Source organism: Manis pentadactyla, chromosome 16, assembly GCF_030020395.1.
Source record: "Manis pentadactyla isolate mManPen7 chromosome 16, mManPen7.hap1, whole genome shotgun sequence".
Classification (NCBI taxonomy): Eukaryota; Metazoa; Chordata; class Mammalia; order Pholidota; family Manidae; genus Manis; species Manis pentadactyla.
This window is the reverse complement of record NC_080034.1, coordinates 40,770,420-40,787,858: the sequence shown is the minus strand read 5'-3', so window position 1 is coordinate 40,787,858 and position 17,439 is coordinate 40,770,420. Positions and strand designations below refer to the sequence as shown.

Sequence of the window (17,439 nt, the reverse complement as noted above, 5' to 3'; positions counted from 1 at the left end):
ACATTCCTAATATTAGGTAGTCTAATGAATAACTGCACTCAGCCATCTTGTGAAAATTCTGAGTATGTCTGTGCCTGCCCTGCCACCTCCCGGTCCATGCATGGGTCATTTCTCTGCATTAAACCTGTTGAAACATGAAAGGAATGGCCTTTGGAGTCAGACTTGAAGTCTATTCTCAGCTTTAACATTTATAGTTGTGCTGCTTTGAACAAGTTACTGATTTTGTTTAAGCCTCAGTTCCCTCTTATTTAAAAGTGGAATATTAGGATCTACCAGATAGAATTATTTGGGGAATAGAAGATACAATGTATGCATGGTACATGATACACAGCATGTACCCAGAATAAAAAAGAAAAAGTGGAACAGAAGAGGGGATCAGGAGGCCCATGCAGAACATTCTTTCAGAGAGTGAGTGGGAGGAGCTTAAGGGGTGGGGAGGTAGGGTTATGGGACAAAGGGAATTTGCTATTCTCAGTATATGAAAGGGATAAGTTTATTGTCTATAGGGAGGAACCTTGCAAAGAGGGAGAGTTTGAAGAGGAAGAGACTATTGAATGTCTATCCTACAAGAGACTGAAGGGGGTCAGACCAAGAATGCAGGAAGACAATTATTTTAATGATAGACTGTTTACTTTGCGGCAACAAGAAGAAAAATATAAGTATGAAAGCAGATACATAAATCTAAAAGATGTGGAATTGTTCCTAGAAGTTCCAGTGACTTCTGGGTGACATATGCATATATATGAAAAAAGCATATTTCTGTTCAAAAGAAAACACTTCTAATGACTTTATTAAATATTAAGACAGAGATCAGAGAAATACTTTTCCAAGGATGCATTGAGTTCAGATTTAAGCAAAAGACCAGCAGAGATCAGGGCACACTGGGAACAGGCAGGTCTTGTGGAGTCTTCCCAGGGCCAACCCATTCTTCCTTCTTTGAGAATGAGCCGACCCCTCACTCGAGAGCTGGGTCTGCAGCCATGTTTGTATCGAAGCTTCTGCCCCTGGTCACAGTGCATTGGACTGGGATGGACACCTGCCCCAAGTTTGGGCGGTCATTTGTTTTTCCAAGAACTTAAAGTTGTGACGCGGTGACAGGTAGGTGGGGAGAGCTGCGGTGATAAGCAGACTTGGAGCTGCAGGGGACTGTCAGCTGCAGAGGACAGTCAGTCCAACAGTATGGCTAATGCGTCTGACATGCAGAGGTGCCTGGAGAACACAGGCCGTGTGGCCCAAGAGGGACTGCTCTGAACCGACACTTCAGTTCTGAGTTCTGCTCCCTGGCTAGACCCTCCCTTGGGTTCTGGGTGCCGCTCCTGTGTCTTTATTGTAAATAACCTCTCCTGTCTGTGATCATTTTAAGAGGGTTTCTGTTGCTGGCAAACAAAAGTCTTGACTAGAACAACCCTCCCCCACCTCCACAGAGTGTTCTTTGGCTACTGATTTCTCCCAACGTATTTTCTCTTGCAAAATTCACAGAGTCCCCATAACCTCTTGGTTTCTTTCTTTTCCAGGACCAAATGCTCACGATTCAAATCCCCATCTTGACCCTACTTGTATTTTGCTCAACTTTTATACCCTAAAGACCCAGGTTCTCCGGAAAGCCTTCCCAGACCACCTCAGACCTCAGAGGTCCCCTCTTCCAATGACCTTCAGTAACAGTACCGGACTGTGTCAGTGGGTCCCAGTTACCAGAACACAGTTTATGTCAAGGTTGGCTGCATCAGCATCATCTGGAGCTTGTTAAAAATTTCTGACTTCCTGTCACCCCATCCCCACCCTTAAGATTTTAATTCAGTAGATCTGGATAAAACCTGTACTTTTTAAAAGATTCCCAAGGGACTCTTACGTATGATCCAGTGTGAAAACTACTGATTTGTACCACTCCTTTGGTACTTGACATAAACTACTTTGTGTGATTACTTATCTCTCTGTGCATATTCTTAATTTTGGATACAGTAAACTAAAATCGTCCAGGCCATGTATTTAGGAAGAGTTCAGGTGGATCTCTCTTAGACATCCTCTCTTACCAGATCATTTTCAGATCTACTCTGCTACCCTTGGCCTGATATGATTGACCCCTGGTCAAGGAAGTAGCTATCTTATCCAAGTCTTGGACTTCTCTTTGTCATACATGAGACTCTAGGGAAGGTAGAAAAAGATGACATCATTGGTCATGGCTGGATACCAATGCTCCCTTCATTATGGAGTAAATACAGACCACAGTGGAATTCCCATGAACCTTTCCACTCCTGGTGCTGTGCAGGACTGTCGTTGGTTGAGGGAAACTGCAATGAACAGGATATCCTCCACCCTTCTTGGGGCAAATCTGAATTCAGGAGGTAAATTTCATGAAGTCCTTGTGAAATGGCCCATTCACAAGTAACTCACAATGGGCCCCAAACTGAAGAGTCAAATGGAGCAAGATATAACTGGGCTGGCCTGAGGGTGACTGCCCATCCCCAGTACCAGATGGTCAGACTCAATAGTCATCACCTGGAATCCCCTCTCCCAGGTCCCAGCATGCCTCACACCCTGGGAGAATTGGCCAAAAGCTCATAAAAACACCACTAAAGAATTAGCTGCTGCTGACCAGAGCTTTGAGTAGAGCAAGAGAGAGAGAGAGAGTGAGTGAGTGAGTGAGTGAGTGAGTGTGTGTGTGTGTGTGTGTTGGGAGCAGGAAGGAGAGCTAGTTGGTACCCCACAAGTCCTGCCATGAGTACTGGGGCCAAAAGGAGGAGACCCATAGGACAGAGGTCCATCCCATTCCGAGTCAGAAGGCGGTGGCACTGAGCATGCAAGAGCTGCCAGAAACTTGTGAGGAATCCACAGGGTCTCCCACAGCCTGGCCTCTCAGAAAGGTCATTTCCTAAAAAGGAAAAAACATTTGACCAAGGTTGTTCAAGCTTGCAATTCTGACCCTGTCTCTGATTGCCCACCTCCCCAAAACCTCACCCGCTCCCCTCGCCTCTGCTCATCTATCCCCTGCCTACCACTTGTCTCTACCACCCTTCTCTGACCTCATCCCTCCCCACAGAATCCCCGATTCTCCACCCCGATCCTGTCCAGTCACCCACTTTCCTCCCCAGACTCCCGGGGCATCTGCACCTGCAGGTTCTGGACAGGCATGTGCCTGTGATGATGAGGACAGTGCCCACGAGGAAGCCCACCAGGCCCAAGGCCAGGCCAAGGGCACAGACCAGGGTCTCTGTGGTATCTGGCAGTGGGATAGGCACCTGGGGCTCTGGGAGAGAAAGGAAGGGTCAGGGGGTGCAGGGAAAGGATTCTAGAGTCCAGGAAGCGGGTCTGAGAAGAGTGGCTGGGAAGGGGCTCATACCCCAGTGCCTGAGGAGGGGCTCTTCCAGGCCCCAGTGCTCCACCCTGCAGTCATAGAAGTCATCCGCTGAGGGGATGAAGGTCAAGTAGTGGAACTTGCGGAACAGATGGTCAGGCTGGGAATAGAAGCTGGTCTGGGCCACCCCCTGGGTGATCATCTGACCATTGCGCAGCCAGGTGATATTGATCACCGGGGGGAAGATGTTGTCCACGATGCAGATGAGGACGTTGGGTTGGCCCACCTCCACTCGAAATTTGGGGAGTACGGTCACCCTTGGAGTCACTAGAAGGAATGAGGCCCTGAATCCTGAAGGCTCATCCCTGAAGTGAGGCCTTTCTAGGATTCAGGTGGGGGGACATTTCCTCTTATGTAGCCATCTGCATGTGGGGGTGCTCTGGTATGGCAACCACTGGGCAGGAGGGGGCAGACAGAGGGAGAGATGGAGGAGGGCAGTGCGGGCATCAGGGGCTCCTGCGGTCCCTGACCACACCGGGTCCCTGAGGGAGGAGACCAGGTAGGAGGGGTCATTCCTCTAAAAGGAAGAGGTGCTAAAGGGAGTCTGGGGAGATACAGAGCCTCCTGTGAAATAAAGGGCTAAGCACAAGTCAGATCCCAGAGAGCTGTGTGCAGAGCACAGAGAGGCTTGTAAGGCTGGGAGGAAGCTTCCTGGGGCCACCCCACCTGACCAGAATGGGGATGGGGGTGACAGGGGCAAAGAGATGGCCAGGTACCATTGGTGGCCCTGGTGCGGTTGGAGCGTTCCACCAAGACGTCCAGATGGGCTTTGATCACTGCGATGCTGGCCAGCCCACCCTGTGGGTCAAAGTGTGCCAAGTTGCTAAACTCAGGCAGGCGCCACACAGCCTCCCTCTTCTTCAGCTCCACAGAGAACAGCTGCTCCCCATCAAACTCATGTGCGAACTGACCCGAGGCACCATAGGACTGGTAGAAGGCTGGTCCATAGGAGCCCATGTGGTCAGCTGTATGAGGAGACCAGGGTCAGGGAGGAAAAAGAAAACTCGTCAAGCCCATCCATGCCTGTGCTACATGGAGCCTGAGAGAGTGGGCAGTCAGATAGACCAGAGCCCAAAGGGAGGAAGGAGGGTGGCAGGCTCCCAGTCTCCGTCCAGTGACCCCGTTTCCCTTAGACCAACTCTTTTGCTGTTCAGCACACACTGATAAGCGAAAGATAGGGGTCACTGGGAGCGTCCCAATTTTAGAGCATGTGGACTTAAGGAAGACCATGTCGCTAATGTCCCTGGGGCCATTATAACATCATTATTATGTCATTTACACCAAGGTTTTGGTCCCACCCTGGGTTTTGCTCAGATGCTTGTGTGGAAAATGATGAACACAAACTTGCTGCTAAAAGGCTGATGGGAAGAAGCAAGACAGATCCAAAGGATGATGTAAGGATGACAAAATAGTCGGGAGGAAACTAAATAAACCTCCATAAAAAGACACATTTTAAAACCCTGCAGTGAAAACAAACCAACCAGTCCCGGCGGGCTGCTACCTACCCACCCTCGGGGTCAGTCCGCTCCTCTGCCTCTGCAGCACACTTTTCTTTCTCTTTGCTAAATAAAAAACCTTTTGCGGCTTTAACTTTCTGTTGAGTCTCTGACTGAATTATTATTTCCTTGGAGAGGAGAAGAACTGGGGAATTCCACAATCCACCCCCGGTAACATAGCCATCCTAGGTGCTGTGTGGGGCACAGTCCTGTTAGGGCACTGAGCTGGCCCTTGGAGAGTGGAAGGGTTACTGGGTTGGGTGGCGGATAGGATGGAGGGAAACGGGCTGTCTCAGCATACCTGCCAGCACAGAGGTGTTAGGCAGAAAGACAGACATGAGCAGGATGGAAAGGAAAGAGGGCCCCCAAAAAATGACTCAGGAAGTTGATCAGATAGAGCCAGAGAGCCAGAAATGACTCAGAGAGTTAATTAGATGAAGCCACAGGGTCCAAGAGGGACTCAGGAAATGTCCAGGGTCCCCCAGATAAGAAACATCAGAAGCACAGGCCTGGCACAGACCCTGTCCTCATTTCACCAATCAGAACAGGCCTTAAAGAGCTAAGAGCCATCAATCAGGGACTACTGTGCCCTGGCGAAACTACATAAAAGAAGCCTCAGGATAAGCACCCAGGCCTGGTGCTCACCTTAGGCAGGCCTGCTGTGTGACTCTCTGCAGAGTGTATTAAAACTTACTTTGCTTTCTTGACTTTGGTTTCTCATCTCACTGTATCTGACTTCCTTCCTAACAGAGGCACAGGTGCCGTCTGGCACACCAGGTTGGGAAAAGGAGAGGCTGCCTAGAACCATGCTTGGGATCCCCAGAGTTCAGCCTTGGGCCTGACCATCTGCTCTAGCGGTGCCAGCAGGTCCTGGGTGTGGGAGGAGGGGCTTGGGGGTGGGGTGGGGAGAAGGTGACTCAGGGTAGGAGCACCGGTGAAGCTTTGGGCACAGAGATGCAGCATAGGTGGATGTGAGGAAACACAGGTGGTGGCTGGCAGGAGGAAGAATTCAGATTTGTGACAGAGACCAAAGGATAGGAAAAGGCAGCCAAGGCTTTGCAGAGAGCTGGGAAAGGAGACAGAAGCTCCAGATTCACGTTCCAGCTCTTCCATCTCAAAGCATTATGACTGAATGTTTGATTTTCTGCAAATTAGGGGTTAGGTTTCAATTAGTAAGAGTCTTTTAGAATTTTATGAAATTATTTGTTCAACAGTCATTGAGGGACTACCATGTGCCCAGCACGATTCCAGGCCCCAGGGAGATACAGATTTGCCATCTATGGACTCCTGCACACGAGGAGCTCATGTAAGGAGCAGGATAAAGACAGGTAAACAGTAATTATCAGCACGATGATAAATACTGCAATAGAGCTGGCTGAGAATGGACACACTCCAAGCCAGGAAGCGGTAGAGAAGTCCGGGTGCTGGATGGCAGTAGGATGGATCAGGGTCTCAGAGACAAGGAAGGAATTGGGGAAGCACTTGAACCTGAAGAGGCCTGAACATGAACATGACCCCGGCACGGCTGGGCTGAGAGGCACTTGCCTTTTAGGTCCAGAAAGGACATGATAGAGGTGAGAGGGATTGGAGATCTCTTGGTAAAGGAAGTTGCCCATAAACCAGAGAGGAAGGGGAACATTTCACACTGGTCTCTGGTTTCTCATGTAACCGCTGCCCTAAAATCTCCTCTCCTCACCCATCACCCTCAACACTCACCCTTGATGGTCCTAGATTCCTGGGAGTTCAGGAGGACCATGAAGGTGTGGAGTCCCAGGACCAGGCCCCCGCCGAGGGCCATTGCCCTCTCGTGCTTTAACCAAATGTCTCATTAGGTGTGTACGGGTCGGGTAAAGGAACAAGGCGGAGCTAGAGAGGAAGCAAGCGGATTCTAGGAACCCTGCTGTATTCAGCCAATCAGAGAAATTCTCTGAGCTAATGTAGCTGTTGCTGGGTAAAGAAGTAGAGTAAAGAGTCCTGGGGCAAGAGAGAATTCACTGCGCCCACTCTCACCAGGAAGGCGGCGGGCTTACAGGAGGGTCAGAAGGTAGTTTCGATTTCGTGGACGGGAGGCGGGGGGGATGGGAGGGGCTTAGGTCAACCATCACTACATCCTCCAAGAAGAGACCCTCCGAGGCCATCAGAGCACCGCGCAGCTGAGCTCCAGCAAATCATTTCTCCATCTTGAGACCTGGGGTAGAGAAACTTAGTCTCCCTATAAGTTTCTACAGACAAATTTGGAATAAAAAAAATAATGTAAACTTTACTAAGAAACTTTAAAAGGGAAATGTTGGATACACAATAGAATAAAAATCCTTTGCACCTTTAAATCACTTCCCAAAATGTTACTTTATTTCATTGTAAGAAAAACTGTAATTGTTAGAGATGGTCCCTGTAAGAAGAGCTGTAAGGAGCTTCAGTGGACTGTTCTGAGGAGGACAGAGGGTGCTGGATGACCACTGTTTGTCCCCACAAGTGCCCTGGGCTCCCTTCTCCACGCTGCCTAGAGGGGAAACCGCGGGGACTGTATCACTTTTGCATTTCCCTTCTGTTTGGGCTCGGCCAATGGGAGGCACTGGCAGAATGTGGTTCAACGTGAAAATATATATATAAAGCTATCTATGTAAGGAGAAATCTAACCAAATATCTGAAGGCAATTTGTCAAAGATCATGAAATTTATGCTTTTCAACTTGGAAGGGATCTAAGAAATCATATGTCTGTGGTTACAAACCTGGCTACACATGAGAATCACCCAGGGAGTGTGTTAAAAATACCGATTCATGGGTTCCATCCTGACCTGAATTAGAGTAGCCTTTGCAAAGGTAGGGCCAGGGGACCTATGATTTTAGTATGCTTCCTAGGTGATTCTTGGGCAGCCAGCCTGTGACTGCCTTCTAGCAAAAAGCTGATCTGATACTCCTTCTTGGTTGACTAAGGGATTCCTACCCTGAGTGCAGCAGATCATGGCTTCTGACTTCAAATTAACCAAATTCCTATTACTAATGGGTTTGGGGGACACAGTTTATGGGGAACCCTAACCTTAGTTCTTTTTGTTTCCATTCTCCAATGTCTAGAATAATGCCTAGCACATAGTGGATGCTCAATAGGTTTTTGTGCATGAATGAATGATCACTGCTCAGCCTTGCCCTGCTTAGGTCCCTTACCACCTTTTTCCTTTGAGGTGGGAGGTGGAACCACAGAATATGGGACTCTTAAGAGTTCAGTAAATCATGGAAAGCTCATGACAAAGAACATTGCTTCTTTTAGTAGCAGTTGGATATTGAGTGTTTTTTATTTTGAAATACATGGGATTTTTTAATGTGTGGGTTTTCTTGTTATGAATTTCTAATTTAATCCCATTATAATCCAAGAATCATGTCAGCAGGGTACATTTTAGAAACTTACTGAGACTTGCTTTATGGCTTTGGAATGCAGTCAATATGTGTAAATGTTTCACAGGTGCTCTAACTGTGGGATGCAGGATATTATAAATGTTACTGGATCAAGAGTATTGACTTTGTTGTTCTGATATCTAGTATCTTTCCTTATTTGGGGGCTGACCTATACATAACTTAGAGTGGTGTATTTAAATCTCCAACTCTGTAGATTTTTCTATTTGTTTCTGTTTTTTAAGTCAATTTTTGCTCTCTATATGTTTAAATATTAAGTGCTTTTTAGAATTATTATAGTCTCAGTGAATTGGAGTTTTTTCCCAATTATACTGACAACAATTCTGTCTTAAACCCTATTCTATCTGATATTAACACATTACACAGCTTTCTTTTTGTTAGTATTTATTTGATATATATTTTGCTATTCTTTTGTTTTTTCTATGTGCACTGTAAATGTTGCTCTTGTAAATATCATGAAGAAAGATTTTGTTTTTGATTCATTCTGCCCATCTGTCTTCTGATTGATGGTTCAATCCATGTATCAAAGTGAGCAAACTTGCCTCTGCAGCAAACACTGAAACCTCAGTAGTTTAACAAAACACACATTTATTTTTTACCCGTGTGCAGTTTGAGGCAGGCTGGATGCTCTCTGTAGCTTTTCTCTAAAAGGTGCCCCAACTATCTTCATCTTGCATCTCCACTATTGAAAATAACTTAGTTTCTAGCTTTGCAGACAGAGGAGAGCCAGGGAAGAAGCACAGCTGTTCTCATTGCTTTGGAAATGCATTTCTATTCCCGTTCCATCAGCAAGAACTAAACAATGAGCACACCTAGGGGCAACAGGGCTGGAAAAATGCAACTTAGCTGTTTGTTCAGGAAAAATGTACTATTCTTTGCATATGATAAAAATTCGCTTACTCTAAATTGTTTAAGAAGTTGATTTTGAGGTAAACGTAGTTGTTCATGTCTATCATATTCTCTGGACCCTAATAAGTTGATGTAGATGTTAGGAGGCATTTTTCATTAAATAAATGTTGATGGAATACCTACTGTGTCCTGGGCACTGTGTCCTGCCGTGGGAACGCAGAGAAGAGCAGGACATGACCCCTTCCCTCTAGACTGTGCTGTCCAATACAGTAGCCACCTGCCACATGCGGTTGGCTACTGAGTACTCATATAGGGCCAGTCTGATTTGAGATATACTATAAAACTATTGGACTCCAAGACTTTCTAATATATGTATGTATACACACACATGCGCGCGCGCACACACACACCTTAAATATATACATGTATACATATAATCTCATTAATAATTTTATATTGATTAATGTTCAATTGACAATATTTTGGATATGTTGGGTCTTAAATAAATATTATTAAATTAATTTCGCTTGTTTCTCATTACTTTTATAATGTGGCTACCAGAAGATTTGATATTGAATATATAACCTCCATTATATTTCTATTAGCGCCACTCTGGGAGCTCTTGTCTGGTTACCACCTGGCCATTCATTCCTTTTCTTAAATTCTGCATTTAAACAGCCTCCTTGCCAGGGCCCATGGGTCCTTTCCTGTTACTACCTAGAAATTCCACCAGAGGGAGATCTTGCCTTCCACTGTTTCAATTCTGGAACTTAAATCTATTTTGCATATATATATATATATATTCATATATTTAACTACTTTTAATCGATTCTGCTTCAGGCACCATGCTAAGCTCTGGAGACACAGTTATGGTTCTGGCCATCAGGAATATTTCAATCTTTCAATCACAGAAGGCTGTGCACAAATACGAGGTGGAGGGGGGAAGAAGAAGAAAACCCATTATACTGAGGTGCAATATGAATGTTCAGTGATCTTCAACTTTCTGGGGTGATCCTTTCCTAGTAATTAATTAGATTATTACAACCCACATTACTGCAAGGATTCAAACATGTACTTCTCTCCCCAGAATGTCCTGCACAGAGAAGGGGTACAAGTGTGTGCTGACACACGCCGGGTGACCGATGCCGTCTCTTGCTCCAACTTTGCCTTGCCCTGGGCACACCGTTTCAGTCATGCTGAGGCAGCTCCCTTCCATAGCCCACTTCTCAGTGGTCACACTTCCCAGGCTCGGGACTTCTGGAATGGTGGGAAGCTGCTTACTTCCCCTGGAACTTTCTCTTCCCATTTTCTGACTTCTCTAAGTCCCAGAGCCCGAGCCTCTATATCCTGGGAAGAAACTGGGAATCTTAGGCTAAAATCACTCTTCCTTTGTAGATAGTTTGAAATTTGCACATTAAAACTTATATGTGAAAAATGTAGCTTTTAAAACATATATAACTAGTTTCATTACACTCTGGAGTAACAGTTCCAAATGATGTAGAAAAACTCCCAAACTGGCCATTTAAATAAAGGTATTGATGCAGGTCTTCCGGCTTAAAAGATATGTTTTTTAAAAGTTATGTCTCCTTTTTTTTGGAAAGGTCATCTTTTAGGGTTTCTGCTCCCTACCCTCTTCTTCCCTCTTTTTGGAATGGCATCCTGGGACAGAGGGTAAAACTTATATAATGCTACAGTGGTGGGAAACTGGGTGGGTGGCATTTTTCTCTGCTTCCAGGGTGACCTCCCTCTATCCCTCAATTGCCAAAGTTTCTGTGGTTGGTTTAACCTGTGATCCATTCTCCTTGGCAAAGGCAGCACAGCTCGCCACTTTCCCTTCTGATGGGCCCCTGTGCAGCTCAGTTCTTGATGCATAACTCTTAGATCTTGACCCAGTTGCTACCTGATCCTGGGCCTGTGGTCAGGACTATGGCCCTTGAAACTGAGCCAATTCCACCCTCTCCATAGCCACCCTGAAACTGAAAAATCAACTTTCAATTTATTGAAAATCAACTTTCTAAAAATTAACTCATCAAATGGCCAATCAGAAACTGATTTGGGAGCTTTAAAATGGATTCTCTCATGTCAGATATTCTCTATGATTCCACAGAGCCCACACTGTTGGACAGGGACGGCAAGACGGGAGGAAGGAGTGACAGGCTCTGGTTCTAGCCCCTAACCACATTCATGTTGAAGGTTCTTCTCCGGTTTTCCAGAACTTGATTAGAGGATACTCAGGGTGGGCTGAGATTTTTAGGAAGAATGAGGTGAGGATGTGGAGCTTTGTGAAAGGGAGGGGTGGGGCTTAACCAGAGCAAATGTTCAGCAAGAACCCACTGGGAAGAGCTGGAGCTGTAGGGATAATGCAGGAACAGTGACAAGGCTGATTGCATGATTCCTTCAGATTCCTTCAGCTCTGCAGATCGCCCCCTACCTCAAGCAACAAGGAAAAAAGGCCTGAGAGGAAGAGCCTCAAAGGGGGCCTGGGGAGGAAGAGCTTGGTTGACCCAGTGAGCTCAAGGGGAGGCAGCAGATGGGCTTGAAGAAGCCAGACTCATATAGGCGATGTCCTTTTAGCTTTGATGCTTTTAAGACAACTGGGGTTCCCCCTTCACTGCACCCACTACCCCAGGTCTTTAAGCCAGACTCCTGAGCACTCCACCTGGGTTTTGTTTGTTTGTTTTGTTTTTTTAGATACTGCATTTAAGTGAAATCATATGGCATTTGCCCTTCTCTGTCTGACTTAGCATAATACCTAGCGTAATACAAAAACAAAACAAAACTGGTCCCACCACCTGCAGTTGCAGAAAATGACTGGATTAGAGTCTTTTGTACTTACTTTTTTTCCTCATTAGATATAGTTGACATCAAGTATACCACACAGTGATTAAACAGTTATCTGCCTTATTAAATGCTCACCCCAAGTCGTGTAGTTACCATCTATCAACATACAAAGATATTACAATATTATTGACTACATTCCTGTCCTGTACTTTTATCCCTGTGATTAATTTACATCATAATTGGAATTTTATGCTTCTTTATCCCCTTCACTTACTTTTTTGTCATTTTTTTACCCCCAAGTAAATAAAACAACTAGGAAAAATGGGAGGCAGGAAGATTTAATAGCAAATAGTCAGCAAAACTTTTCAACCATTAAGGTCTGGTTCAAAGGGCAACTCCTCTTGAGATTTTCCAGTACCCATGTGCTGCACTGTTCCAGCTCTCCTGTCTTTCTTTAGAATTTTGCACATACTAAAACATCACACATTGAAAAGAGGGAAGGGCACTAACGTGTGTTGAGCAGTGCCACACTCAATGCTACCTACTGTACACATATTAATTTATCCAATTCTCACTGCAATGCTTCAGGGTAAATGTTCTTAGTACTATTCCACATGTCAAGAAATGGAAACTTAGAGAGGTTCTTCCTGCCCAAGATCACAGAGCTAATAAGTAACAGAGCTGAAACATGAGCCAATACCTGTAATATCTTCTTAAAACATATTGCTTCCATTATTCCCCCTATATTTTGTTTTAAAAATAAGAGACAACTTCACTTAGATCAATAGTCTTCAAACTGATCTGGGCAACTCAGAGCTGCTTCACAGCTTCCACAAACACTATAAATTTCTCATATAAAAACATGAAGATTTTCAATTGTCCAAAGAATCTGTACATCACTTACATCTCCTTTGCATGTGAAATTTCTTTTTTTTTTTTTTTAAAAAGGCATATGTTGCCCCAGGAAATTTCAAAATTATTTTTCTATACTGAAAAATGTTACCAGATTGATAAATGTGGAAGAGAAATAGGGGCTAATGATTAACATTACAGGAACACATTCAGACCTGGGCCACTGAGCTGGGAGAGGCATATGGCTGGCAGAATGAGAAAGACTGCTGGACTAACGCGGGGCTTTGGGCTCAGGGCACAGGGCACAAGGGGGAGAGGGTGCACATCAGGGTTCATGAGCCAAGAAGTAGAATCCTGCCTTAGCAGTGACACTGAGACTGAAGGCATTTTGGGCCCCACAGCTCTCCTCTGTCCTCTGCCACCAGAGGGGCAGCTTCCTGAGGTAGGACAAGAACTCACCAGATGAACCAGTGACTCTGCTGTCACTACGGCGACAGAGGCAGCAGTCAGACTGCCCCCCAAGGCAGGCTACCTATTTTCTTCTACCTTCAGGAAGGCTTGCCGATATTTAGGGCTGGAGCAGGCAGCCCAGCTTCATCTGGGGCTTTGTGCTCCTCATATGCGGCTTTGCCCTTTCCCAGTCCTCCTTAGCCACCCCTCACCCCCCTGCCAAGATGTTGTGAAAAACAGGTGAGCATCCTATTTAAGAACACATTTGCGGTGCACCACACCCGTAAGTAAATGTCAAATCAGAGGTTGTGTGATACATTACACCTAGTGTTTAAATTTGAGATTGTCGTTTCCATGAGCTAACAGAGATGGCTATTTAAAAACACATTTAACAACCACTGTAGAGTTCCCGCTTATGTTCCAAGGACATAGTTCATTTTATTTGTTGGTTCACTCATTCGCCAGTATACAAATATTTACTAAGCACTATGTTAAATGCTCAGTAAAAACAAGACCGTAGGTACTTGTCTTGAGGATGAAACAGATACACACAATGGCTGTTGACATGTCTGTGCCACTTGGTTGCCCCACATGACAAAGATGGGTCACTGCACACTGAGCCAAGGAGAAGAGCTGTAGCAAATGCCGGCATTCTGGTTCAAACTACATGCTCTTCCAAACCATGGCTCTGCTCTCTGCAGCCCTCAGGGCCCTAGTGAATATCAGCTCTCAGAGACGCGTGAGTTAGAAGCCAGTCCTTCCAGCAGCAGCTGGAAAAGTTGGGAGGCTAGGTGTACAGTTGAACCCTTCCAGAGAGAAGGGTTTATTGGAGGAGCAAGCCAGGGGGAGGAGCTGTGGAAAATGCCTACACACCCATTCAGGCTCCCAGGGAACTAGTGATTACCTGCCCCACCAATCGCCCGAGACAGGAGAATTAGAGGCCAGACCCTCAGGTAGCAGCCAGAAAAGTTGGGATTCTCCATGTGTGGTCCAGACTGTTTCTCAAAGAAAAGCTGAGGTTTGGGAGCTCCCTCCCAATCCTATGGTGTTGTGTGAAGACTAGGTTTATGGTAAGGATGTGTCTCAGCTTTTTCTTTTTTTTTTTTTTTTTTTTTTTGAGGGCATCTCTCATATTTATTGATCAAATAGTTGTTAACCACAATAAATTTCTGTATAGGGGGGTTAATACTCAATGCACAATCATTAATCCACCCCAAGCCTAATTTTCGTCAGTCTCCAATCTTCTGATGCATAACGAACAAGTTCTTACATGGAGAACAAATTCTTACATAGTGAATAAGTTACATGGTGAACAGTACAAGGGCAGTCATCACAGAAGCTTTCGGTTTTGCTCATGCATTATGAACTATACACAGTCAGTTCAAATATGAATATTCATTTGATTTTTAAACTTGATTTATATGTGGATACCACATTTCTCTATTATTATTATTTTTAGTAAAATGCTGACGTGGTAGGTAGATACGAGATAAAGGTAGAAAACAGAGTTTAGTGTTGTAAGAGAGCAAATGTAGATGATCAGGTGTGTGCCTGTAGACTATGTGTTAATCCGCGCTAGACGAGGGCAATAAACATCCATGTATGCAGAAGATTTCTCTCAGAACATGAAGGGGGAGGTTCTAAGCCTCACCTCTGCTGCTCCCCATTTTCTCACCAGATGGCCCCCTGCGACTGTGCCTGTCTTAGGTTGTTCCTCCCTTGAGGAATCTTACCCGTCTCTGGCTAACCAGTCATCTTCCGGGGCCATACAGGGAAATGTTGAGTTGGTAAGTGAGAGTGTCTCAGCTTTTTCTACCAGTTTTGTTGTGGGCATTTTCTCACACTGCTGGTGTGCAAGAGTCTCTCAATCAGTTTCTGCATTTTTCACACAGGGAACTGATCCATGTGTAGCTGTTCAGTGTCTGTGGGGGAAGGGAGAATCCAGACTCCTCTTCCATCACCGCCTTGTTGATATCAGCCCTGAGGATGTTTCTAAATAGGAAAATGACAAGGTCAGAGCTGTGTTTTCAGAAATATGTGAACTGGGTTAGAGAGAGTAGGAACTAGAATCAGAAAGATGGGATAAAAAACTGTTATCGCCTAGAGAAATGTAATGAGGGCATGAATTAGAATGATGAAGAACACAGTGGGGAAGGGAAAGGGAGTGGTGGAAATTCTAATGTGAATGCCTAACAAAATTCTAGAAATAACTGAGCAGATGGTTTGAGGGCATTCAACAAGACAGTCTTAGAATACATAGGAATGTTTTGCTTTTGTGAAATGTATTTTGCATTTCAGAGATGTAACCATGTGGTTTATAGACAGCCTCAGCACTTCTTAGAGGTCAGGTGTGTAGTCCACACAAAGTATCTAATCATGTTTTGAGGCCTTAAAATTGACATCCATATATATCCCATGATTAGTGTGGTGCCCAAGTGGGAGAGAAATTGAACTGCATCCACAACTGGGATTCCAACATGGGATTACTGGATGATGAACTGTGAGTTTATGAAAATGGTTGAAGAAAGGTGAGTAAGAAGTGTCCCTAACTGAAAATGTATTCAAGCTGGGCACCACTGGGCACAGGCAAAAATACCACAGGAAACAGCCAGTGTGAGCATAGTTACTGTACCCGAGGGAGGGTGTTCATGCACAATTTCTGTTTAATGCATCTTCACTCAAATAGTGAACTTGAATAATTTTAAAAGCTTTCAATTAATTTATCTACATTTTACTTAAGTACTTAATTAATGTGTATTTGTTTTGTCATCTTATCTCTTAGATTTTGTGTTTAGGCAAAAATATATTTAGTATGTATCAGGAACCATCTGTAAATTCATTTGTAGGGAATCATTTGGCGTTTAAACCCCCTCCCCAAAATACTGAAACGTAAAGAATGTCTTCAGAGTTTGGAGGTAAGGAGTCTAATCTGGATCTTTAGCACACCGCTTTGGACTTGCTCTGTCCCAGACTACATCCACGCAAGGGGGATGGTGGTCACCAAGGAGGGGGAAGAAACATTCCTTGGGATCTCTTCCTAAGAAGGAAAATAAATTAATTAATCAAGTCTTATGACACACCCAGATGCTCAGAATGAAGATCCTTTATACTGTCTTAGACCTTGAAGAATCATGTGCTTTACACCAAACCTCTGCCTGGTGAGTGGTGATTTCTACTTATTGGTTCCTTTTTTGGAATCTGGCCACACCCAGAAGATGTGGGAGGCTGTCCAGTAAATCAGACTTTACTCTCTGGTAGGCAGTGGGGGAACCCCCAGCCTGCTCAGCCCCATTTTGGGCCAGCCTGGGAACTGCGTGCAAGAGCCAGCCCCAGGAGCTCTTTCGTCCTGTCAGGCACCAGTCCTGTTCACCAGTGGCCCCTGCCATCACAGCAGGCCAGGAGAGAGGCAGCTCCACCCATGGTAGCTCCAGCCTACAGACCAGTGCTCCTGCATGCATGGCACAGCCCCAAGAGCTCTTTCCTCCTGGCAGGCACTGGTCCTCCTCACCTGCAGCCCCCGCCATTACAGCAGGCTGGAGGGAGGGGGCTCTGTCCACAACAGTTCCAGAGAGTATTCTCCCCATTCCTGTGAACAACTGACAGCCCACACAGCCCACCTGAAATCAGAACACTATGAGCAAGGCAGACAGGTGCCACACCAACTGCATGCCAATAGCTAGGATTCCTGCACAGGAAATTGAGCTCCTGGGCACTAAAGGGCACCTCCTGCACAAATCTATCATCCCATAAGAAACACCAAAAAAAAGTGAAGAGACAGAGGAATTTGGTCCAAACAGAAATTCATGGAAAACACCAGAAAGAGGGCTTAGTGAAACTGAAATCACCAATCTTCCTGATAAAGATTTCAAAATAAAAGTCATAAACCTGCTCATGGATTTACAGAAAAATATTCAAGATCTCAGGGAGGATATCAACAAAGAGATACAAATCCTCAAAAAAATCCAGTGAGAGCTGAAGAATACAGTATCTGAAATGAAACATAAAATGGAGGGATTTAAAAGATTACATGAGGTAGAGCAGAAAGGAAATGAAATAGAAATTAGAGAACAGGAAAACAAAGTAGCCGAGGAACAGAGAGACAAAAAGGCTCTAGGAATGAAAGAATAATAAGACAGCTGTGTGACCAATCAAAACAGAACAACATTAGCATTATAGGGGTACCAGAGAAAAAGAGAAAGACAAAGGAACAGAAAGGCTCTTTGAGGAAATAATTGTTGAAAACTTCCGCAG

General features: G+C 45.1%; 1 protein-coding gene across 2 annotated transcripts; it reads right to left on the bottom strand.

Moving 5' to 3' along the window:
• Window positions 1-772: 772 nt before the first annotated feature.
• Window positions 773-6,721, bottom strand: LOC118933404 (HLA class II histocompatibility antigen, DO alpha chain). 2 transcript variants are annotated; one of them, XM_036927638.2, is made up of 5 exons: window positions 6,565-6,720; window positions 4,069-4,317; window positions 3,338-3,619; window positions 3,109-3,244; window positions 773-2,869 (listed from the first exon to the last, which is right to left on the bottom strand). In XM_036927638.2, the coding sequence occupies exons 1-5, from the start codon at window positions 6,644-6,646 to the stop codon at window positions 2,863-2,865; spliced, it is 756 nt and encodes a 251-aa protein (XP_036783533.2). In that variant the 5' UTR covers window positions 6,647-6,720; the 3' UTR covers window positions 773-2,862. The 2 variants fall into 2 exon arrangements, with proteins under 2 accessions (XP_036783533.2, XP_036783534.2); XM_036927639.2 differs by lacking the exons at window positions 3,109-3,244; window positions 3,338-3,619 and having other exon boundaries at window positions 6,565-6,721.
• Between the last annotated feature and the right edge of the window lie 10,718 nt (window positions 6,722-17,439).